This window comes from Castor canadensis, chromosome 10 (assembly GCF_047511655.1).
Source record: "Castor canadensis chromosome 10, mCasCan1.hap1v2, whole genome shotgun sequence".
Lineage (NCBI taxonomy): Eukaryota > Metazoa > Chordata > Mammalia > Rodentia > Castoridae > Castor > Castor canadensis.
Genome location: NC_133395.1, coordinates 105,168,200 through 105,193,597, shown reverse-complemented (window position 1 = coordinate 105,193,597; position 25,398 = coordinate 105,168,200). Strand labels below are relative to the sequence as shown.

The 25,398-nt window shown below is 36.5% G+C and overlaps 1 protein-coding gene across 5 annotated transcripts in view; it reads right to left on the bottom strand.

Moving 5' to 3' along the window:
- Positions 1 to 25,398, bottom strand: part of Znf385d (zinc finger protein 385D) — a 975,601-nt gene that overhangs the window by 212,628 nt on the left and 737,575 nt on the right. For all 5 annotated transcript variants that reach the window (XM_074043826.1, XM_074043825.1, XM_074043823.1 and 2 more), the window contains one exon: positions 4,844 to 4,986. In XM_074043826.1, the coding sequence (XP_073899927.1) occupies positions 4,844 to 4,986 (143 nt within the window). The remainder of the gene's footprint in view (positions 1 to 4,843; positions 4,987 to 25,398) is intronic.

Sequence of the window (25,398 nt, the reverse complement as noted above, 5' to 3'; positions counted from 1 at the left end):
CTCCTTTCCTCCCTCTCTCATTCTCCCTCTCCCTCCCCCCACCCTCTGTCTCCCTCTCCAGTTTTCCCTTCCTCTACCTTTCCCCACTACTTCCTCCATTCCCTCCCCTTTTGCTATTTTTCTGTGCTTATTAACTTTTTTAATGTTTAGAACTATTTGCCAGAGCTAGTAGCAAACTAAAAGCAAAACAATCACCCTCCTTTATTCCCCCTCCCTTCTGCCTGTCTTTCCTCTGAGTTGTCTCATTGCTCTTCCTTGTGCATCTCCTGGTAGGGAGAAGTACTGTATATTTTCTGAGTGCCTAGCATCGACAGGTGCATCAGGTTAATTTTTGTTATTTCATCTACATGCTGACAGGAAATGGGGTGGAGTCAGGATTTGAAGTCAAGTTCAGTCAGTCTCCATGAACACATTCTTCAAATGTGATACCTATTATTGGCATTTTAGAAGTTCATTACTGCCATAAAATGGATCAGAATATGAAGAAAATACATTAGATACTGTGAGACTCTGGTTTTTTCCCATTCCAAACAATATGCTTAAGTCGTGCTTGAGTCCATTCTCAGCTTCAACCTCCAGAATTCTAAAATCTAACTACACCTCTAATAGCAAACCTAAGAGCTGTTTAGTTCCTCATTCTATAGTGTACAACAATGGGCCCCCAATGGAGTTAGCCTTCTGTTTATGGCTATAGACACTGAGGCTTCTCTGATTCCACATAGGAATCAGAGCATCTGCCATTGAGGGAGGTCTTCTGTAAGCTACTCAAAGCCTCACATTAACGACTGGAAGTATGAGGCCTGCATACTTCGTGATCTTGCCAGCAGAAAGCAGACTTACTAAATTCCATTAAAAAGAAGCATTTCATGGAACTTGGATGAAAGCAACTAGATTTACTGAGTAGCCTGTTTTTCCAATCCCAGACTTTATGAAAGCAAGCAGAAAAACCAGAGCCATCTACAGTCTTCTCTTTATTGATCCGACATCCCCAAAGATTTTGTAAGCACCTAAATCCTTACATTTAAATCCTTTTCTGTTTGAATGCCAAGCATAGTTGCTATTTTTCTCACAAACCCTCACTAAGACAACTATACAGCTATATACGCACTCCTGTCACCAAGCTGACGTTCTATCCTATACATCTTTCTCTATTAAGACACTCATATATTTTATTTGTCAACTTCCCCTTTACAAACTGAATTATCTTCATGTCAGGGGTCATAAGATAACATAGTCTTTGTTATGACTATACCTGGCACATAGCAGATGCTTAATAAACAGCAGTTGACAGAGCAGACTAACCTCATGCCATTTACACAAATTTATTTCCTAAATATCATCAATCTACATTCAGGATTAGTTTTGTTCAAGAAATGCAGCCTCAGGATGGGACCACTAAGATCTGAATGTTTTTGAACACTAAAAATTCAAATCTTAAGAAATTGAAGGGCAGAGAGTGGGGTACATGAGGAATTCAAGGAGAGCTTTGTTGTGTGCAAAAGTTCCTGGAATATTCAAGAACACAACATACCTAGGTCTAGGGAACAACTTCTCTTGCAACTCCCTATGTCATGTCATGGTTCTGATTCTCCATCTATTTCTTTTCCCTCCTAATTGTGCTTATTTTCACAGAACCTTCATTGTTCTTTCTAACTCACACCCAAACCTAATGGTTTATGTTCTTTAGAAGGACAATTATCAGAGATGTCTGTTTGTTTTCATAGATTTAGTCTTGCCTGAATTGTTTTTAAATTTTTCCTTTACCTTTCTACTATACCCTACACCAAATAGATAGATGACTTCACATATTCAAGGGAGGAATATAATCTGCAAGTGTTCTTTCTTTCCTTCTTTCCTTTTGGTAGGCATGCAGTTTGAACTCAGGTCTTCACACTTGCAAAGCAAGCACTCTACTGCTTGAGCCACACTTCCAGTTCATTTTGCTCTGATCATTTTGGAGATGGGGACTCATGAACTATTTGTCTGGGCTGCTCTTCAACCACCAAATCTCAGCCTCCCAAGTTGCTAGGATTATAGGTGTAAGCCTCCCTGCTGTGCTTATAAAAGGCATTTTTTGATCATCATGGACTGTTTCAAAAAGGTTAGATGGGCAAAAGCTCTTGGTGGCAGAGTGGTTCGTTTTCTTATTGCAAAGCAATTAATGGCTATGTCATAGATGTGTCCAGGAGCAACACAAGCTTACAAAGATTGTGGATCCTAAGCAAGATACAGAAAAACTGAGCCATGCTAATCAAGTGCTGACCAAGTTGTGAAGGCCTATGTGGAAAAACAACATGAACAGAGAAGTCTCCCACCAAAAACTGGATAGATAACCTAGTAGCATCCAGAACTTAGGCACATCAAAGCTAAATTAGATTGGATTTCCCTTCAGCCTAGAGGAATGAGCTCTCTTGAATCAGGAAATCAATCTATAGCAATAAAATAAATAAATTTTGCATGCTCTGAATTTCTGCATTGAGATTCACATCTGGTATAAAATCAAGAATTTGTGTTGTTACTTAGAGAGGTGCTCAATACCCAAATGCTGAGTCCAAAGCCACATGAATATGGGCTCCTGTGACTTCCCTCAGTTGGAAACAAGGAGCTGATTAATCCTCAGCTGACTGTAGCTTGACCAACACTGAAGAGAAAAAGCAATATGTATATTAACAGCGGGCCTCATGATAGAAAAAAATACCACCACAAGTCAAAATCCAGGACAGCAAAAAAAGAATCAAGTAAAACATGGAATCAATGAACTGTCACATTCAGACTTAGAAAGTTTAACAAGCTACTTATGATCATGAGATCTGTCACTCAAATAGTGCTTGTTTTATGCTCAGACCTATTAGAAATGATTTAATCTATGCCTATAAAGTATGGAATATTATTAGTCCCATTTTATGGAGAATGAGACCTACCCAAGGTCATATCTATGGTAAGAGGGCATCTTGAGATTTGAACTTGGATAGTTTAGCTTCACAATGCTAGTTTTGCTCAGAAGGAAAAAAGTTCCCATCTTTGAATGTTTTAACTCCCAAGGGAAGAGATTAACAAATCCACTCATTTTATTTTTAAAAGAAGGAAACAGCCCCAAAGAAGGTAGAGTTGTTCAGAGTCACATAGATCAGCATATCACTCATCTTTGTTTCATGACAAACAATACTCATTGTCAATCAAATTAATCACTTTGTTTTTAATGTTTCCCAAAGGGAAAATCAAAAGTTTTAAGCCTAGTCTTTGAAAACCTTCCAGGATTTTCACCTCAGTTGCTCTAAAGCTGACCTGGAACTTATGTGACAGGATGCTAAGTGGTCTACACAGCCAGGTAAAGCACATTGATGGATCTTTTCCCAGGTGTCTAATGCAAGGTTGTGCCAAGAAGCCACTTAACTGAAGAGCAGAAGGGAACCCAGGGGGGCTTGAGTATAGCCACATAAGAATAAGGGAATTTAATGCCTAGCAAGGGTTTCTCTACTACTCTTCCAACACTTAGGATTATAGACCTGTATTTTGTAAATGTGATGTTTATGCTGTTCTATTTTTGTTCTATCCATTTCGTTTCCCATGGAAAACTCTTCTCCTTCACCCCAAAGCAAAGTGAACATTTTATTCTCCCTAGCTTTTTAGCCATGGGCTCCCTTTATCCAAGCCTATCTTATTGGCATGTCCAAAGTCCATGGGAGAAAGTACAAAAGAAAGTAAGTCCTGCTTCTGACTCTTGCAAGTGAATGGTTTAATTATGGAAAGATTGTTTTTAATCCATCATGGAGGCAAAATGTTGCCACAAGAAAGCAGTCTTATTTAGATCACTGGATACTCAGTGACCTCTCATCTTAATCCTCTTTGCTTTGGTTGGTTTCGCATGTCCTGTCACTAATACGCTCAGACTGAAAGCTGAATTAGATATTTGGAAAAATGTCACTTGCTTGTTTCAAACCTTTTCGATCCTTACTTCAGTTTCCATCCTAAGAATTTTCTCATGACTTGTACAAAAATTATTATGAAGTATACAATAAGGATACAATAAAAGTAAAAACAGAGGAAAGAAAACAGTTGAATATATGATAAGAATGCTATTGATATAGCCCAAAAAAACACAGTAATTTAAGAAAGATTTGATTCTACTATAGTTGGACAGGAAAGAAGAAAAAATATGAAAACTTTTGGTATCAGAGCCCTGAATTCTTCTAAGTTAAAGAGGAGTGCTATATACTATATACATGAAAGATACTGGTATTGTCTTTACCAGAAGTCATAGATTAGAAGATTAAAACAGAAGACCCAGATTCAAGAAACAAATACATTTAATTTCTTAGATATCTACTTGAATTTTGACATCCTCTCCAGTAAATATGTTAATTTGACATGTGCCAATAATAAGTTGCTGGTGTTACTGAGAAGTCACTCAAGGTATAACATTAATTCTTTTTTTTTTCGTTTATTCATATGTGCATACAATGTTTAGGTCATTTCTCCCCTATCCTTCACCCCCCCCACCCCCTCCCTCTGGCCCCCTACCCCCTCGCTTCCAGGCAGAAATTGTCTTACCCTTAATCTCTAATTTTGTTGAAGAAAGAGTATAAATAATAATAAGTAGGACAAAGGGTTTTTGCTAGTTGAGATAAGGATAGCTATACAGGGAGATTCAAATCTCTTTTCCCTCAAAGAAGTCTGGCTCTGGACTTTATGCATAATAGACAGACAACTAACTTCACCATGACTTCCAGACAAGCCATGGATAAACAACATAGCAAAACAGGCAATGACAGACTCACTTCTGGCCTTTAGGTTTTAAAGTACCTATCAGGCTGACAGATGTAAATTTGGCTGTGGTACTTACCGCATTAAAATTTGGGAAGAGGTTGACTGCAGCTGCAGTATCAAGTGGAAAGGGAAGAAATGGTTTAATATCCAGTGATGGTTGCAAAGGAGGGGCTGGTGGACGGACCAGGGCTGGGATAGCAGGACTCTGGCATGTGCCACCTGCAGAGATGAGAGCAAAAGGAGCAATCAGGGACACAGGTATGAAAATAAATAAATAATAACCACCATGATCTCTTTGGAGACAAAAAGGCCAGCTTTATGGATCATTAGAAAAAACAAGACACAGAGCATACTGACCTCAACTGGGAACTGGCCAGTGAGAAGATTTGTTAATAGACAGCCAGAGCTAGTTGAGCTGCTCCTTTTCCTTGGCTTATAACTATCTGATTATGGAAGTATCAACATTTCAAGTTCCACAGCCTGTTTTTGTTTTGCTGCCTGAAGCTCTGAATTGGGTCAGCAACAAATCTGTACTCAGGATCTCTGGATTCAAAAGGAAAGCCCTTCCATCGTTTGCTTATCCCTCTTTGAAAACTAACCTACTCAGAATATTCTTGAAGTCTGTTGTTCCTTTGCAGAACTGCTCTTTTCCACCAATCCAAAACTCTGGCAGTAAGATGACATGAATCTGGCACAGATAAGAAACTTAACCATAAGCACAGGCAGCTCTACCTTACTGCCTTAGCAACTTGAGGATTAAAACCCAGAAAACCCAACGATACAAGCCAAGCAGCACTGAGCTGTTCACCACCTCTCCGGCATTCAGTGTTCAACAACTGCCTGCCTCTACTCCAGTCATGAGTAGGTGGAATTTAGATGGGCACCAGTGAACAGGCAGCAGGAATATTACACCAACGGACACCCCCTTTTGCAGAACAGTGGGCAGCCAGCTGCTTGCAAGGGTGCACACACCTCTTTCCCGTGTTTTAGGAAGGCCACTGTACTCAGAGGCTGGAAGGATGGAAGCTCAGCTTCTGTGTTCAGTCTCCCATATTTTGATAACATTCCAAAACATCAATTTGCTGTTAATTAAAGGCTGTTTGAATCCTAGGAAACTGTTAAAATATGCCAGCCTTCTTCTAATCTGAGAGGCAAGCAACAGACTGTAAAAACCTGCTGGTAAGAATCCAAGAAGCATTAGGAAAACAAAATGCAGTGAGATATTTTCCTTTCTCACAGCAAAGAGTTCTAGAAGACTGACATGTTCATGTCTGTGCCAGTCATATGACTGCCATGCTGTTTTTAAAACAAAGTAGAGTAAGGCCACATACAAATCAGATTTACATGTCTCACAACCAACTCTCCTGCCAGGCGTGCACAGACCATTGTCTTCCTTCAACCAGGTACCAGAGCACAAAGGAAACATTCTGAAGTGATTTCCCAGTGATAAATCTTAACTGTATTAGGCAGAGGATCTGCTAATGAGGTGGATAACTGAATACCTAAAACAGAAGCCATCAGTACAGGATTTAATTAACCACACACAAGAACCATCAGCTCTCCTGCTGCCAGGTATAAAATCAGCTGGAGCCAAATTAACAAAAAAGCATTTTTCTCACTGTTTTAACTTCCCTCTTGATAAACTCGTCAACAAGATCAAGGCCAACAACTGAAGTTCAAATCAGCAAACCAACTAAAAACTAGTACAAGGGCAGGAAGTAATGGACAGATGTTAAAACAGAGATAAAAACCAAAATAGAGTAAGTCTATGTTCACCAGAGTATACCATAAACTTATTTTATCATCCATCTGGTAGGGTGTTGAGTGTGGGTTTATAACCTTTTCTAGAGAGGGCATCCACACAACTTCTGTGATCGAACTGTTGTGAATTTAGTGTCACCAAAAGTTTCCCTTTAATAATAAGTTAAGGGACCAAAATAAAAATTTGGTATCTGTTTCTTTATAAAAATTAAGAATAAGTCTCAGAACCTGTCTCCAAAAGAACTTGATCTATGGGCATCAAGTTATCATGTTCAGGAGTCTATGTGAAATGTTAAGTACTTTATTCTGGAATCGATACTTGGCTCCAAATAGCACTGATATTGAATCACAGAATTGAAGTTATTTCTTAAAAATGACCCATAACTAATATTTTTTGCTTGTAAAATCTGGAATAGTCCTGAAAGGTTTTACCTGTAAAAGTCTGTACGTGATCAGACTATTTAAAAATAGTGAAAATTCAAAACTGGCAAACATGTTTCATCTGCAAAGCAGATTAAAACATACTTCTCAAGAAAATATTTTGTTTTTTTACTTCCTAAATAGAAACATTTGCATTCAAGACATGAATGTGTTTGTTATTTCCTTATTATAGAGTTATCTCAACAAATATGAAAATACAGCCTGAATTTGGAGACATCTCTAAAGGTGAAAAAGGAATCTTGTTATTAACATTTACCAATAGTGCTGCTTTATTCGTTGGAGTGTCACACTTCTAGAAATATTAAGAGTCTTAATTTGAGGAAGGGAATTCAAAGTCTCCATGAAATAGAAACTACGGGAGACATAACATCATGTCTTTGTATTTGTAACACTGTATCTAGCACATAAAATATTAATTTTATACATTTTTTCTTTTTTCAGACCGGTTCTCCTTATGAAACCCATGCTGACCTCAAACTTGCAACCCTCCTGAGCACTGGAATTACACATGTGATGTGTGCCACCATCCATGGCCTTATACACAGTTTTGTGCTTTTTTTTTTCAGTACTGGGTTTTGAACTCAGGGCCTCATGCTGGTAAGTAGGAGCTCTATCACTTGAACTTCTCTGCCAGCCTTATACACAGTTTTAACAAAATAAATTTTATCAGTTAATCTGATTTCAAAGCAGTTACTGTCTTTCCATACCAAATTTATAAGCATTGAGAATAGAATACTTATTAACATTGAGTAAGGTACGGGTAATAAAAGTAAGTGAGGTAAAAGGAGTGACATTAAAGTCCACAGCATTCTTTTCTTTCCTTTTGTGGTTTCTGTTGGTATGTATTTACAACTGTAGTTGCAAATGGTGAACTATACAGCAAACATATGTTACATCACTTTGCTCTATTCACAGGGCAGTTCTGTTTTTACAAAAGTACTAACTCTTGAACTTGAAAGAAAAATACTGGAGTAACAATTCCTAAGTATTTGTTAATAGAGACTGAGAAAGCAAGACACCTTTACTTCCATCATTTGCACTTTAGAAAAGCAAGTTTAAAATGTAAATTTAAGAGTGTTTGTGGTAATAACTTGTGGCAATAAATCTAAATCTGAATTCTAGCTGAGTGGTCATCAGCTCATAATGGATGAGGAACAATGCACGAAGTACTGAACAGTGCCTGGCCAGTTGGTGTTCAGTGAGTGAGGCATCTATATTTTAATGAACATAACTTCAAAAGTGGCTATTCAGGTCTTCTGAAACTAACCAATCAAGAGAATTTTAAAAATACCTTAAAATTCTTACCTTTGTTTATTTTGACTCCACCAAAAGAATACTTACAATAAGAGGCTTCTTTGTAAATCAATATTTTGAAATACTCCTTGAGAATGAGGCAATGTTCTTCCCATAATACAAGGACTTTAACCTTAAACTTCTGCCCTTGATCCAGTCAGAGTTCATCAAACAGTTACATACATCCAACTGTCAATTTAACCTTAACCTTAGTCTTAACCTTAATCTGCTACTTAACCTTTCATTTTCCCAGATGACAACCAAAGTTCACACTGATTGTGGCTTGCCACTGTTAAATATTCATCCCAGTGTATGATTTGAAACTGTCACTTTTATAGAAAACAGCAGAAATCCTGATTTCCTGATGGGAAAAATAATTTCTATACTATTTTCAGGATCTGCTTCCTTTATCATTAATCTATATTTAAGTGTATCTATGAATATATGAACACATATGTATGTTTTATATATTATGCTTACTGAACTACATATGTATTTATTCACATTTAATATGTATACTTATCCTTATCAAGAGATTGGTCACTGACTGTTAAGTTGTAGTTAGATGAGAGAAATAAGTTCTGGTATTTTATTAAGGAGATAGGAGACTAATCCATGCCAATTACTCAATGATAGACATGTAGGGATGAAAAATTAAGATCTGATACAATTAAGAGAAAGTAGAAAGGAAATGATGGGTTTGGGGCATTAAGACTAGACTTTACTAAACACTGGCCATCGAGTGCTATAATTAGAGGAATTGGCTGGCCAGGGTAGGATTGTAGGTAGAGACTGTAGCTAACTTTGATAAGTCTATTGAGTAATTGCCATGGATTAGCCTGCTATCTCCTTAATTCTTTTAAAACACACAATTCTGCCGGTTATCTAGTGCAATATCCAATTTCCACATTCAAAATCCAAGGCTCCAGGAGCAAAATATCTTACCAAAAGAACCTGAGCAAATTTAACAATTCTCAATGCATGAATGCAAATAGCTTTTAAATTAAAACAACAAAAGTAAAGAACACAGTCAGTTTTATAAATTAATCTAGTTATCTTGCAGTCAGAACGAAATGTTTTAAAAGGAGCAATCTTGTGAGAGGCTTTTATAACTGCTTAAGAAAAATAAAACAAATTCCTTGTGAAAGTAAAGGAGATATAAAGGAGTACCTGGTATCTATTATTGATATTTACCTATCTTGGGAAAACCTCTCTAGTTTATGTTCTTTGTTATCTATTTGTCTAGATAACAGAAAAACAATGTGTTTGTTGTATTCCCTTGTGTGGCTGCCTCACAAATACTGAATATTTTTTTGTTAAGATTATTTTTAACTCCTCATCTAGAATAACTGTATAGTGATTGTTTCCTTAAGCCTCAGGGATCAAATCTCCCATTCAATTCCTGTTTTTATAAATGTTGCTCCAAACTTAACTATACAACTATGAACTTACTTGAGATAGAATTTGATTTGGTCACAATTTTTCTTGCATTGCTTTAAGGATGCTCTTCTGTTTTGGACTATTGATTCACCTAGAAGGTTTTAGAAAGACAATCAGCACTTCTGTCTCAGGATGACGCTAAGGTGCTTTGCTGTTATCTGGTCATCTTAAGTGTTAAAAGAATGTTCTGATCCCAGGAAGACAAGTGGGCAGCACCAGCCCCCAAACACAGGATGCAGTCTGCTGTCTCACACATCCTGCTCTTGATCCCAGAAAGGAAGAGGTGAGAAGGTGGGTGTCAGTCAGGGCAGACAAGGGCACCATTATAGAAACACTAACTCAAAAAAACATTTGCGCAACTCAAGGGTCAATGATAGGCAGGTACCTACCACTTGAGCCATACCTCTAGCCTTTGTTAGTTTAGGTTATTTTTTTGACAGAGTCACATACTTTTTGCCTAGGTCAACATTTGACTGTGATTTTCCTACCTATGCATTCTGCATATTTGGGATTACACACATACACCACCATGCCTCACTGATTTGCTGATGTGGGGTTTCTTTAATGTGTTGCCAGGGCTGGCCACAAACCATGATCCCCCCAATGTTGCCTCCTGTATAGTTGAAATTACAGGCATGAGTCAGCATGCCTGGCCTCAAAATTCTTTATCTATTTATCTTAATGTATGCAATTTAAATATTCCAGTAATTCAGTCCAAAATTCATTTGTAAAGGAAGCTAGAAAGGAAGCCTAACTAGTATTGTTTTATCTGTCACTGAATGCCATTACCCAAATCTAAACACTCTTTTCAAGAAGAGTCAAAAAGTTTTTAAAAATGGAAGTTCTGTATTACTTTATAAAAACAGTTGGAGTAAGCTAAGTTAATGTATTATTGATAAAAGAAAAAATATTTGTTTGTAAACTTAGTGTAGCTAAGTCTATAAAGTCTGAAGTAGGCACAGAAGTGGCTAGGCCCACACATTTACTCCCTCACCCAGAGCTACCTCCAATCTTGCAGGCTATATTCATCTAAGTGCTCTGGGCAAATAAACCATTTTTAATCTTTATACTGCATTTTTACTGCATGTTTTCCATGTTGACATAGGTCTAAATAAATGCACAAATCCTGGCCATTGTTTTACATCTGCCTACAGTGTTTGGTACAGTAATGTGCTATACAGGTTTATAGACAAGGAGCAAGACACTGCACCATATAACCTAGGCAGGTAGTAGGTCACACAATCAAGGTTCACGCAAGTGTAATCCATGATGTTAGCGAAATTGCCTAGTGACACAGTTTTGAGGATGTATCCTTGTCATCAAGTGACACATAACTGTACTTACAGGGAAATAAATGAATATATAAGAAATAAAGACAAATGTCACATGTTCTCTCTCAGATATGGGATTGGATCTTTAAAAATGAATAATAAGAATGTAAAATAGGTCCTGTTAGAGGGTGGGAACCAGCAGGAAGGGGAAAGGCAAAAAAGAGAGGGTAAAGGGTAAGCGGAAATGCTCAAAGTACTTTATACTCAAGGATGAAAATAGAACTGTGAAACCTGCTGAAATTGTTTTAAGAAGGGAGGAAGGTAATGAGGAGCTATAGAGGGGGTGAATTTGACAGAGGTATATTGTATGCATGTGTGGAAGTATCATAAGGAAACTCCTTTGTACAAGTAATATATGCTAATGTAAATACTGTATTCATCTAATTGCCAAAATCATGAAATCACTAGACGAAAAATGAAATCGCTCACATACTTGCCCAACTTTCATGATTAGTTTCAATTCCTGGGAAACACTAGAGAAGATCTGTTAGGAGTGCAGAATCAGAGTTTTAAAATATTTAGCACCAAATATCCCTCTCTACTTCAGCGTCTCTGAGACACCTGCCTCACAGGAAGTCAAAAGACTTCCCCTGCAAACAGTGGCTCATGATAAAGTATGTGAAAATGTAAAATTCTCCTCAAGAGGAATTTCCTAAGATTTAATTTCAGACAATCAATTATAACTACTAGAAGAGCTACTCTATGCCAGGGTGTCTAACAGGGCAGTCATTAGCCACAAGAGACTATCTTACATTTAAATTAATTAAAACTAAGTGAAATTGGAAATTCATTTTCTGAGTCACACTAGCCACATTCCAAATGTTCAGTAGCCACATGTTGCTAGAGGCTCCTGTGTCAGACATCTCATATAAAAAAGTTTTTCCCGTCATCCAGAATGTTCTGTTAAGCATTCCACCTCCAGGTCAAACCAATATTCTCCAGTGACAAATAATTTGCAGATAAACTGTTTAATATAGTCTGTTTCTGAATGTATTGCTGAGAGAAGAGACTCTCTTGCTTTCTTCTGGATCCTTCATCTTTTGGATGGGTAAGGGAAACTTTCTCAGAGTCAAATGTGGCCACTGTCAGAAGCCAGACAACCATAAGGATGATTCCAGAAGGCATTGCCATCTAATGACAATGATAATCTATGAATCTTCATTTGTGATCAATGAGGCTAATATTCAGAAGGCAACCAAAATATTTAAAAAATCGTTTTGAAATGATGAATGCTTTGGGGGAAATGATACCACCACCTTCAAACCAAAGATGCAAAAAGTAGGCAATCCTAGGGCAAATGGATGTTTTTTGGTATCTAATAACTCTTGAGACTGGAATCATAAGACTGCCATTTTACCAATAAACTGTGTAAAGTTCCAGTTGGCTAAATGTTTAAATCAAGCTAACATAGATCATTGTCTCCCTTCCTCCCTCTGTCTCTCAGGGTCATTTTAATTATGATATCTAGGCTTTGTTCATCTCACTCTCTGAAAAACAAAAAGATTGTGCTATGGTCCGTTACCTGGCCTTGATAATTCTCGATTTGAGCCTCTCAACTGGGACTTTACCTGCATGAATTTTCTGATCAGCAAGGCTGTGCAGAAGGGAGAGATTATTGGCTGACATCATCTAGGGCTGCAGAAGGATCAATTTTCATAAAGATTCGGGGTAAGTTTTTCAAGTCATTTAAGTTGTAGTCATTTTCTGAGAAGGGTAAGGGATGATGGAGGACTCCATCCTTAGTGGAGAAAATTATTCTGAAACTTCTGAACAGGAAGTCAAAGAGTAGGACACTATAGATATGGGTCAATAAATTTCATAGGTATAGAAAGAAATTGAGTTAAGTCAGAGTACCAAGTATCACTTATTTTTGGAATGCCATACTTCAACTAACAATTCAGCCCAGAATTTGTGAATCATAACCTATAGCAGTACATTAAGCATTGTTTAACTTGGGTGCAACCCAGACAAACACTTTTGAAACCTACATTGAAGTACAGTAAATAACCAATCATCTGTTTCTGACTAAGGATGCAGCTCAAGTAGGACTTCCTCTATTTATTTCCTGGGCATGACTATTGAAAGATTTTCCCCGAGCGGCCCCTGCAGAGACTTCCATGGAGCACACATTATGAAATATATTTGCTTTTGTGTGTGCCTCTCAATAGACAACGCTGGTTCTCAAGAAAAAAGAAGTATTTGTTTTATTTTTTCCTGTCTTCTGTGTTTTAGGGGGTTCCTGGTAACTATTTTGTGATTCATATGTCTGTTTTAGGAATGGATGGATGGATTGATGGATGGAGGGATGCAAAAGTGGATAAACAACTGAATGAATCAAACTGAATCACAGTCTGTTGAGATTCTGTACCCCATTTCTCTTACGCTTAAATTAACAAAGAAAACCATCAAGAACTAGAAATGCAATGGAGAATAAAGAATCAGAGACTTTACTAGAGTGCATTACTAAAAGATACATTACTAAAAAGGCACTGGATTATTCAAGAAATAATTTTAAGACAGGCACCAGTGGCTCATGCTTATAATCAGGAGGATAGCGGTTCAAGGCCACCTTGAGCAAAAAAGTTTTCAAGACTCCCATCTCAATGGAAAAAAAAGCACGTGTGGTGGCATTCATCTGTCATCCCAGCAACAATGAGAAGCATTAAATAGGAGGATTGGGTTATAAGCAGCTTGGTAAAAAAATGAGACCCTATCGCCAAAATAACCAGAGCAAAAATGGCTGGAGGAGTGACTCAAGTGGTAGAGCGCCTGCCTAGCAAGCATGAAGGCCTGAGTTCAAACGCCAGTAACACCAAAATTAAATGAAAATAATTTTTCATGTGTCTTGCCTATTCTGGGGATTATAATCCAGTATATTATATATTACATATATATTGAGTTTACCCGATACCATTAATTCATCCAAAGGTATCAGACTTCCATTGTTTGCATTTGTTTTGTTATTGGTTCCATTCTACCTTTCACTTTGTCTGCAAGGTCCAGAAGACTAAATCGTCACTAATTCTAATTGAACTTATTGGTAATAGCTCCTAGACTATTCACCTGATCGTGAATATTTTCACTCCAATGTGGATTTTTTTTTCTCATTTAAACTTAATTTTCTTTCATAATAACTATAACCTAGCATTCCCAGGAAATCCTACTGTTGTTGTCTTTGGGTGACATTTGAACAAAGACCATTACTAACTATCACTGTCAATCATCAAGTTAAACTAAATGTGTTAAGAACAGTGAAGACCACATTCTTGCTGTCTTAAGAGGCCTGTATTTGGCACAATCCCAGCATATAGTATGCATGGGCCTCTAAGGTTTAGAAACTGTGAGTTCAATTTCCATCTCTTTGGTGAACATTTTTACAAACTTTAAAACAGCAAAAAGAAATTCCAATTTCAATTTCCTCAAGAACATTCCCTGTGGAGTTGACATGTGCTCTGTTTAGTCTCGGCCTCAATGTGATTGTTTCTTCTGGCAAGTTTTGCTTAAAACAAATCTAACTTCGTGTTTTCTTTTAATATTGAAACATTTAGTCCTTAGCAAAAATGTAATAAGGGTTACTAATGGAACTGTAGTAATTGTGGAATTTCAAAAATGATTTGCTTTAATAGAAGAGAAATAAAAGGCATACTAAAGAATTGCAAGCAAGATGCAATAACCTATTTTATTTTTACAAGTACTGTTCTTTTGAGCCTTTGTTATATTCTAGGTCCTGTACTAGACAGCTTTACATATATTACTTAGGTAAACAATGAAGATATCCATGTTCTCACTTTACAGGTGAAGAAACAGACTTTAGTGAGATCACTTTACCCAAGACAAACCCTCTTGTTAAATGGTAAAGCTAAGAAGAGTTAAAAACTAGAGCTGTCTGATTTCAAAGCCCATATTTTTGATGATATTAGACTTCACTTCCTTTCAAATACCTACCAAGTTCTGATTCCCACCAAATTGAAAGGACAACTGATGGCAGCAAAAATTGCTTCTGAGGAAGGGACCTAAATTTTCACATTCAAATAGCAAGGAAGCAGTGGATGTAGGGTTCACAGATCCAGAAGAAAGAGATGCTGCTTATAGCCCACAGAGAAGAAAGTCTCATACTAAAGTTAATGGAGCCATCACCAAAATGTAACATATCACACAGGGAGACATCTATGTAGTGATAAAATAAAAGACATTTAGAATAGTGCAGTGAAACACAAGGATTACAGCTAAATCAAAATGAAAAAGAAGCAAATAATGAATGGGAATCTTCCTTGCTGTGAGTCATGTCAGGGGATATGGTGAGCATTATAGGATAAATCTGAGATGACCTTTTGGAGGGACCCTGAGCTGTGAGAACCCTAGCACTGACCAGAAGTCCAAGATCACAGGTCAAGGTTAATGAGTGAACATGGTTTTTTCTGGTTGACTTCGTAACGCTCTCAGCTTCTCATGAATTACAGCTCAAAGTACATAAATCCTTGACCTGGCATGTGATCCTACACTCCTTGTCTTATACAACTAATTTCCTTTCATTTGACTCAGCTCGAACTAAGCCGGAATTAACTAAATTATGTAGGATGTCATAGAAATTGCCTCTGATTTTTCTTTTACTGTAAATTTACTGGAAACTTATGCTCTTACCATTTCTTAGAATTTGAGTATCCAGAATGGCACAGCCTAAGTAAATGTCTAAGAGAAAAATTTCATTTTGGCAATGAGAGTTAAATATTCTGCTGATTAAACATTGCCCTGGCATATTGTGAGTCATATAGACTGAATTATTCAAAACAGGCCCTATTTCAAATAATGATAATCAGTAAAGCGACAAGAAAAACTGATACACCAATTTTGATCACTTTTAGTTTTCACAATAATTATGTTAGCTCTAAATAATTTACCTTTTTGGTTGTGGAAATTGAGGATCTAGGAGATTGAGTTTAAATATTTTGTAGGGGCCAATTTATCAAACTGGATGTAAATATAGGTTGACAGATTTTGATAGTTCTGGTTTTTGTAAAAATCATATTTTCTCCAATGTCTCCCTAAGTCAAAGATAGGAATTCATAATACTGCTCTCTTTTCTAGTTCTCAGGACGTCTATTAGCAATAAATCGTATTTCCAGTTTTAAGAATCCTACTTAACATACGTGTCTAATTCAGTTGATCAGAGTTTGCTATGTCTAACATAAATATTCAAAAATGGCCTAAATATGACTTAAATATTAGGGCAACATAGACTCTTGTCTTATAATCATCCATCAGGCTAGAAGATGCACAGAAATCATCTGTAAGGTTTGGAAGCAGACAGTGGCTTAGTGCTGGTGGTGTGTCTCTATACCAAACCATTTGGCAAAGTCTTCAGGTACCCTTTGGATAGAATCTGCTGAAAGGACTAAGAAGAGCCTCTGACTTTTTTGTCTATGTTTTCCCAGGTGTGAAGATACCTGTAAATTTACACTTGCTCCCAAGTAGGAGACTTCCATTGTTAGGCTTTGTACAACAGCTAGTAAGCATAGTTTCTGAGATTCCCTCCTGATTCAAACATGAGGGAACATCTTGAGAATTTACAGGGCCCTCCTACCTCTTCTTCCTTATTGATGTGTCTGAGACTGTGGGAGTCTGTGGAATGAGCTAATCACTGGAAATCCAAAAGCTCAGTGCAAAACAAAACAACTAGTAACCCTAGAAAGAAACTTGAGAAGGGCTGCTAAGCACAGCCTCAGAGAATTGAGTCAGTCTTTTCAAATTCATAGGGCCTGTTTGCCTTAAATTGTGAAAATTATTTTGTGCTTTTGCAAGGACATTAATCCCAAAGGAAGAACAAAACAGAATGAGTCAAATTGCTTTGAGCAGGAATGCCTGCTGAGAGAGGAGAGAAATTCTGTAAGAAACATGTCTTCTGAAATTGGTCCTGCATTTTCCTGAATGACTGTGCTCTGTCCTGCATATAGTTTTCAAAAATCATTATGCCTTCCAAGTTCTAAAGATCTGCTTCCTATGTTATCAATGTCATTATGACCTTTCCATCATCTAGTGTCCTCATTAAGCTAAGATAAGGAAAATACTTTTTCTAAATCTTGAAAATGCAGATCCTTATTTCTCAGTCTCCCTGCCTCCCTGAACCAATTTCTGCTAAGAAACCCTGGTCTCCTCTATCCCTTTGGCACCATAGTCGACTTTCGCTTTTGCAAACTTCCATAGAATATTTGAAGTAGTTAAGAACACAGGCTTTGCATTCTGAAACCTGCATCCAGATTCTAGGGTTTTCTTGTCTTAAGGAATTTAATAGCCAGTTTCTTCTTCTATAAAATAAGAATAATAATGACTAAATCCCAGGATTCTTATAAGGCTGACATGGAGAAAGATTTAACAGAGTAAGTACCAAATTACAGTACTCCATTTTTATTGCCTTCTTTATTCAACATATTTTAATAAATGACATGAAATAAATGGAATACATGTTAAATAAATGGAATATATTTTATTAACACTACTATTTATGTCATTAACCAGTATGTCTCTTAAGGACTTTACTCTTTGGTTAGTATTGGATTTATTTGCTTCTGGCTTAACTTTTTGCTTCTGTCTATATTGCCTTATACTTTTATATTTTTCCTAATGTAGTATTTTGAAAATTATAGGCACTCAAATGCTTTTGAGTGAATGAGTAAATAAATGAATGAGCATTTATTGTTTTAAAAGCTAATCTAGAGAGAAGAAATGGAAAAATTATATTTAATTTTATTAATACTTACATTTTTTTCATATTAGGAATGTAACATATTTGTTGGTGCCTGATTTCAATGTGTGAGCCTCATGAGTTGGTAGAAACAATATTATAGAGATGAAAAATATTATTACATCATTTATACATTATTAATAAACAATATTATTATATTATATTATTTCTACAATTATTGTAGAAAATAATATTAAAGAGAGGAAACAACACTAGAGAAGGAAGGGGGGAATAAAACAATAATTTGGGAAAATGATCATATCTAAATTTGATACCTAGATGATTCTCTTGACCTAGGCAGAGAAGTTACTGAAACAGCCTGCACAAAAATAGCCTCCAAAGGCATCCTATAGAGAAACAGCCACAGTAAAAGAATTCATGAAAATCCACAGAAGTATTTCTATTTTTTAAATTGGAAGGTAACTAGTCAATAACCTGACTTTATCTGACAAATACTGTATTGGATAAAGACTGGCTCAGTGCTTATTCATAATAGTTGACTTGGAAGCTGAGCTGAAAAGAGTTAATATTATTTTTGGTCACTGGGAGGATAGAGACACACTAGTTCACACCATTCCTTTTAGCTTTACTTTCCATTACTTACTTGCCCTCTAACCTCTTTTCTCTAAGCTGCTCCTCACCTTTCTTCCTTCTCAGATTTGCTTCTTGGCTCATGCATTCTTTCTCACAAACATTCATCAAATATTTATTGGTTGCCTACTCTCTTGAATCCACTGAGTAAGTTTCAATAAAAGTAAATATGATCCCAAGCCCTTTAAATAAAGATAAAACAAAGCAATAACGAGAATGAGCAAAACATTTTCTTCTATTCCAGTTCTCTCCATCTTTTCCTTTGTAGTAGTAGTTTTCTCTTGTTTATACTTGAAATAAGCACAATTTGCTATTATTAGCATATATTAACAAATGGACATTGGTTGAACTCAGTGAGTTCTTCCCTGCATATTTTCAAGTTGTTTGAATCCAACTAAATTTAGCAAAGACTCATACGTAATATTTAACAATATCAGATATTATAATTGCTTTCTTACCAAAAGGTTAACACATTTTACTGTATATATGGAATAGAATCATGACCACTTAGTTTTATGTGTGACTTTTTCCTCTATTTGCTACATTTTGATAAAGCACTCTAGGTACAGTTTTTAGATGGCATATTGGCATTGGAGAATTCTTGATAATAATTGCATAAGGCAGTCTTGCCTTTAGCCAGAGAATTCAATTTATTAGGCTAAAATTTAGTTGGTTATGTTTTGCAAATAGCTAGCCAAATCATAAGTGCTATACAATTTGACACAGAAATATCCTTTCTTCTTTATCCTTATAAACAACCTCATGATCTTGTAGTCCATTTTCCCCATATACAACCTTTCAATGGCACCCATCTCAAAGCCAGGGTAACATTTTACATTTTATTTATTTCTACTTTTTAAAATTTTGTCTTCCATTTTAAATTGTCCTTGACTACATTTCCATCTTGATAGTCTGAGTTGGGTCTCAACTGCCTGATTAAATTCCAGCTATAAACTTGAAGGCACTCAGACCCACATAATACATTTCAGAGTATTTGACTGTCTGAAGTCCTTCCTGATAACATAAGAATATGGCAAGATAAATCTTCTTTAAAAATATGATTTTTATGTATTCAAGAAAACTCATGTAAATATATTCTATAAATAAAAACAGTTTTAGCACATGGGATACAAATTTGATTGGCATGGAGCAAATTACATTATTCATTATGTTTCTGGAGAAGTAAAGGCACTGTACAATTGGTAAATTAAAAGTGATTATTTCAGTAATGAGATATTTCAAATAAGCAGGCTTTAATCTACAGAAGGAAATGACAGAGCATACCTTAAGGGGCAAGCTCAGAAAAGCTGGCTGTCCTTCAAAGAAATCCATACTACCAAGTGTCCACCCCAGATAAAATGAGTAGAAGGACACCCAAAAGAGGCAACACAAAAAATATAAATACATGTGGAACACACACACACACACGCATACATACTTTCTCTCAGGAAGAAATTCAACTAAGAAAAGAAACAAAATCACATCCCCCAAAATCACACACATTTTTAGTGCCACAAACCAGGCAATATCAAGACTAGGGATAAACTTAATGTGATTTAAAAAAGGAAAGAAAACACAGAGATTTCATTCATTGATCAACTTACTGCTTATTTGGCTAAGGATTGAAAACACAGACAAAAATGAGTAAAGGAATGTCACCCTAGAGTTGGGTACCTAAACGTTTGTTGAGTCACCAGGTCAGTATTTCAGCATTTGGAAAGTATCTATTGCTATTGAAACATCCATCATACTAAATGTTTGACATCATTAAAGCCAGCCTCAGAAAGTAAGAATTAACCACAGTAAGTCTAATTGTTGGGCTGATTTTGGAGACAAAGGAGCATAAGATAAAGGATGCAGAGCATATTTAGTGGATTTCAAGCAAAGGTAAGGTTGGAAGATGTACTATTACTTAGAATTCGAAAGAAATAAAGTTCAGAGTTATGGACTACTATAGTTGTTTGTGAGATTTTTGTTTCATTTTTTGGTGTATGTAGAAGTCAGATGACTAAGTATGTACAGAGTCTAGTAAGTTATAAAGGAAGTACCTACCTGGACAATATTCATGTAGAGAAGCAGATGTGATTGAAGGGTAGCAAGTAGGAAAAATAAGAGTGGGGGGAAGATAAAGGTATTAGCAATACATTCCTGAAGGGAAGAGATTCAAGGTGATCTGCAAGTGTTTGAACTCTAACACAGGTAAGATGGTGAACAGATGTCCCCAGATACCCCACAGAAAACTGAAAATGCAGAGGAAAGACACAACCTGGTAGTTTCAGTAATGTGTGGAAGAAAGGACACACATTTTGAGGGCTTCCAATAGGAATTATTGTCAAGTCTTAATCTTGACAATAATTTTAGAGGAATGAACCTCTAACTCTTATATCCAATTGTGTAGGATGTGCAAACTCAAAAGTAAGAATTGAGTGGGAACAAAGCAATAGTGTAACATATTACCTGAGCAAGGGAGGTAAGTTGACTTTGAAAAGGGACATGTAATGTGTTATGCTTTGTGTAACATAAGTTCTGTATTGCAACTGCTAACTCTACCACTGTAGTGTAGAAGCAGCCTTAGACGCTATGTAAAACAAGTGGGCGTGCCTACGTTTCAAAATTTTGTTTACAAAACCATCATCAGCCAGGTTTAGCTCTGTGACACCAGCTGTAGTTTTCTGACCCAGGTCTAGTGCATTGGTTCTCAGTCTTTAGTGAGTATTAGACATACCTGGAGGCACTGCTGAGGCCTGCTCCTTACCAAGAGCCTCTGATTGATTGTTGAGTGGGGACTGCTCATTTATACCTAGTAATTCCCAGGTAATGCTGATGCTATTGATCCATGGACCACACACAGAAAACGCTGACCCCAGAAAATGTAAATAATAAACCCAAGGCCCAGGTGAGGTGTGCATGTGTCAGAATTCTAAGATCCTCTCAAGATTTCCTGTCTCCTGATCTACCCATGCTGCATCATCCTCAGAACTGTGAATTGGTGAATACTACTTCCACAACTAAGTTATGTTACATGACCACAAAAAAATGTAAAATTATCTGGGTGGGCCTGAGCTAAGCACATGAGACTTTGTAAAGCAAAGAATAATCTCCAGCTAAGCATAGAGAGACAGAAGGATTCAAGGTGCCACTGCTGGTTTGAAGATGTTAAGGAAAACTGGTAACTTCTAGGTGCTAATAGCTGCCCCAGGCTGACAGTCAGCAAGGAAATAGAGGCTTCAAGGCCTATAACCACAGAAACTAAATTCTACAACAATAATGAGCTTGACAAAGTTTTTCTCCAGAGACTTCTAATGAGAATCCAGCTCTTGACTTCAGTCATATGATGTCCTGAGTGGAGAACATGGGCACACAAGTGCTAGACTTCTGACCAATGGGACTGTGTGCTGATGAGTGATGTTTAAAGTCACTGAGTTTCTAGTACTTGATTATGCAGCAATAGAAACCTAACGCTGTGGGTGTGACTTGGGTCCCATGATGGACTTAAAGCTTCTAGCTGAACTACATACATGCCCACAGCCACGAGTCATGATTGGCCATAACAACGTCCGGGCATGACCTGTTCTCTCTACTTCCTGCTTCCTTTGCTGTTCAAATTAGCACATATAGGAGTCATTGCTCTCTGAATTAAACCACTCCAACCACTTACTCCCCTCTTCTGATCAGAAACTCAAAGAAACTTAGGTAGTAAATAGCTTACATGTTTGGCAAGCTTAGCTACAGTAAACCTAAAAACAGTTAACTCTTCCTCTTCCTTTCTTTCTAAACACTTTATATTCTTTAGCATCAAAAGTGAGTCAGACCACACCATTTCAGTGACAGCATCTTTTTAAGAACCTTAATAAGGCCAAATTCAGAAAAAGTTTAAAAACTATCCTCAACAGTTAAGTATTATTAAATCACATTAATTTAAAAGCACTACATTTTCTGACATTTAAAGTCTCCTACATGGCATATCCATAGTTTGATTTTTCTAATGTTCTTGCAAAGGTCATGTTTATGGTATAATAAGCACACATTTGTAAGGGTTATTAACCAGAGTAAAGCTAGGTCACAAACAGATTTCCACAGAATTTTCCATTTTTATTCTGAACATATTAGCTACTTAAGAATGTCACATTTTTAAGTGCTTACTTCAGGAAAAAAAAAGAAAGATTAATTTTGTTCAAAGGGATGTCTTCATTTTAAACGAAACTAGAGTACAGCTTAGGAAAATAAATGACAAGGATATTTTTAATAGTTCAGCAAACTTTTATGGCAATTTAGAAAATGCTAATTTTAAGCTAATGCCAGTTAGAAAGGAAAACACTGGACTCTGTGACTTTATTAAAGAATCCAGTGGGTATTACCAGTAAGGTTTGGAAATTTATACTTCATGGAAGGCACATAGTTTTTTTCATGCTAAGAAAAGCTAGAAATCCTGTTCATATAGGAGTTAAGCTTTGTTATCTCAATCATTTTCCCCTTCTGTCTCAGCAAGAGAAATATTAGATTATTTCTTGTTAGATGTAGGAAAATAGACTTCTTTCATTTGAATATTCATGATATGCCAAAAAAGAGGAATGAACCTGAGGATTTGATGGCTACTGGCAATTTAGAAATGTTATGTGCCTTAGTGACAAGAATTCGCCCTACCCCTTGAAACACAAGCACATTTTTAAAATGTCTAATCTTAACAGAAAGAAATACATATACAATATGGCACAGCCTAACAGCTCACAAAAGACAGCAGGAGTGGCAGACTTTTAAGCATTCAATTTTCAAGTTTATGTACCTGTGGTTTTTCCATAAGCTTCTCTAACCTTGGCTACGATGAACTTTATAAACCAAACAGACAGGCTGGCACATGGAGTCCTGCTCCAACAAGAGGAAGTCCTGGGTGCTGAATAGCTGCTTTGCCTGATGAGTATTTAACTGAATGCCCTCGCCAAGTTTCAAGGGCTCTGAAGTGCACAGCTCAGAAACAGATGCAGTACAAACCCATTAGAAAATGACATTAGTATTGGCATCACCTAAGTACTAATGATCCCAGATTTCTGGAAAACCTTTCTTGTATATAACAGTGCAACTTGCCTTTCTTAATTTAGAAAACAAAGTGCCCAAAGGTACAAGTGACCAGCCACAATGAGGTTTTGGCAAAGAAACATTGTGAAGCATGAAAGCAAGACAGGTGAATTCCCATGGGCAAAAATTCTTCAAGGAACACAATCAGTACAGGAGAATGGATCATCTGAGGAAGGAGAAAAAAGATGGTGAAATGCAAGGGAAGCAGCCTTGCCAGTCACAGACTTGACTTTCCAAAAAAGATAAGAGACAAAGGCAAATTGAAACATTCTAGCCCTTCATGAGCTCTACATAAGAATGATTAAAGAGAGATGATAGAAAGGAAATAGTATCAATGGAAATTGAGAAAGTAAGTCTGTTTAAATGTGAGGCAATTTTGTAACTGTTATTATTTTAATAATGTGCAGAAATGTTTTGATTTGCAAAAATTTCTACGTCATTTCACCAGTATAATAACAACAAATTATTATTTGTTTCAGATTTAATGTCTGCCATAAATTTTTTGGCAAGTGCGGTTTATCCATAGGTTTGAAGAAGATTTAAATTTTGTACTTTGAAATTATTTATGGTCTCTGACCACGGATTTGAAAAATAACTATTTGGAGATGCTCTGCTGGATGAGAAACCTCAGTGCCTAGAGCAACACCGGCCAATTGCAGTACAACTTGAGCCATTGGTGTGAATCATACTTGTAATTTTTAATTTCCTAGCAGTCACTTCAAAAAAGTAAAGAAGTAAAACTCATTCAATAATATATTTTATTCAACCCCAGTATGCACAAACGTGTATCTGTTGCTTCATTTCTTTTCTGCTATGTATTTGAGGGAGAAAACATATTAGTGTAAGAAAAAAATAAAAGGATAAAATTCCAGGCATGGTGACTCTTGCCTGTAATCTCCACTACTGAGGAGGCAGAGATCTGGAGGACCACAATTTGAGGCCAGCCTGGGCAAAAGGTTAGTGAGACCCTATCCCAACCAATAAACCAGGCATGGTGATATGCTTTTGTAATACCAGTTATAGGGGAGGCCATAGGTAGGATGATTTCCTCAGGTAGTCTGAGGTCAGCCCTGGGGAAGGAGGGAAAAAATATTTTTTCCTTGAAAAAAATAAAGCAAAAAAGAGAAGAGGACTTGACTCAAGTGGTAGAGCACCTGCCTAGCAAGTGCAAGGTCCTGAGTTCAAACCTCAGCACCATCAAAAAAATTAGTAAATAATAGAAAAAGCATAATCACCTGAATTTGAGCTATTGAGAATATTGAAAATAGTAAACACGATCTTACTAAGAATGATATTCAAAACATCATTTTAAATTTTACCAAGTAATTTATTTTAAGAATATACTGTAACTGATTTAACCAACCCTCTACCATTGGTCATTATGGATATATCCAATTTTTACTATCACAAATAAAGATAATATATAGTAACTGTATCATCATAAATAAGGTATTTCACAAGAAACAAAACGTGAAGGCAACAGATACACTGGGGAAGGAGAAAGATAACACATACTATGAAAACACATAGCGTTATTCATTATTTATCCTCATATAGTAAAACATAATAAACAAGACCTTACCACAGCCAGATGCTAACTGTACTTTTTCCAAGTTACAGCTGATTTCAATATTTTTTATCAATCTTCCCATTCTTACAGTGCATGAATATATAATGGACTGGCTTTTTTTATATAAATTCATGAATTTTTCCATAACTATATGCACTTAACTCATAACTCCAGGAATACAACATGAAAACTAAATACCAGACTGTATAAATTTAAAAACCACACAAAAATTTCTCATTTCCCACTCAGCAGCTTTGCATTGTACCATATGTTTAGACAATCAATTAAGAACACACCAGGGTGTCTGAAAATGGTATGCTTATGCTATGGAATTATTATAAAGAGCTTGTGTTTTCAACAACACACTTCAATATATATTGAGAGGTAGTCCT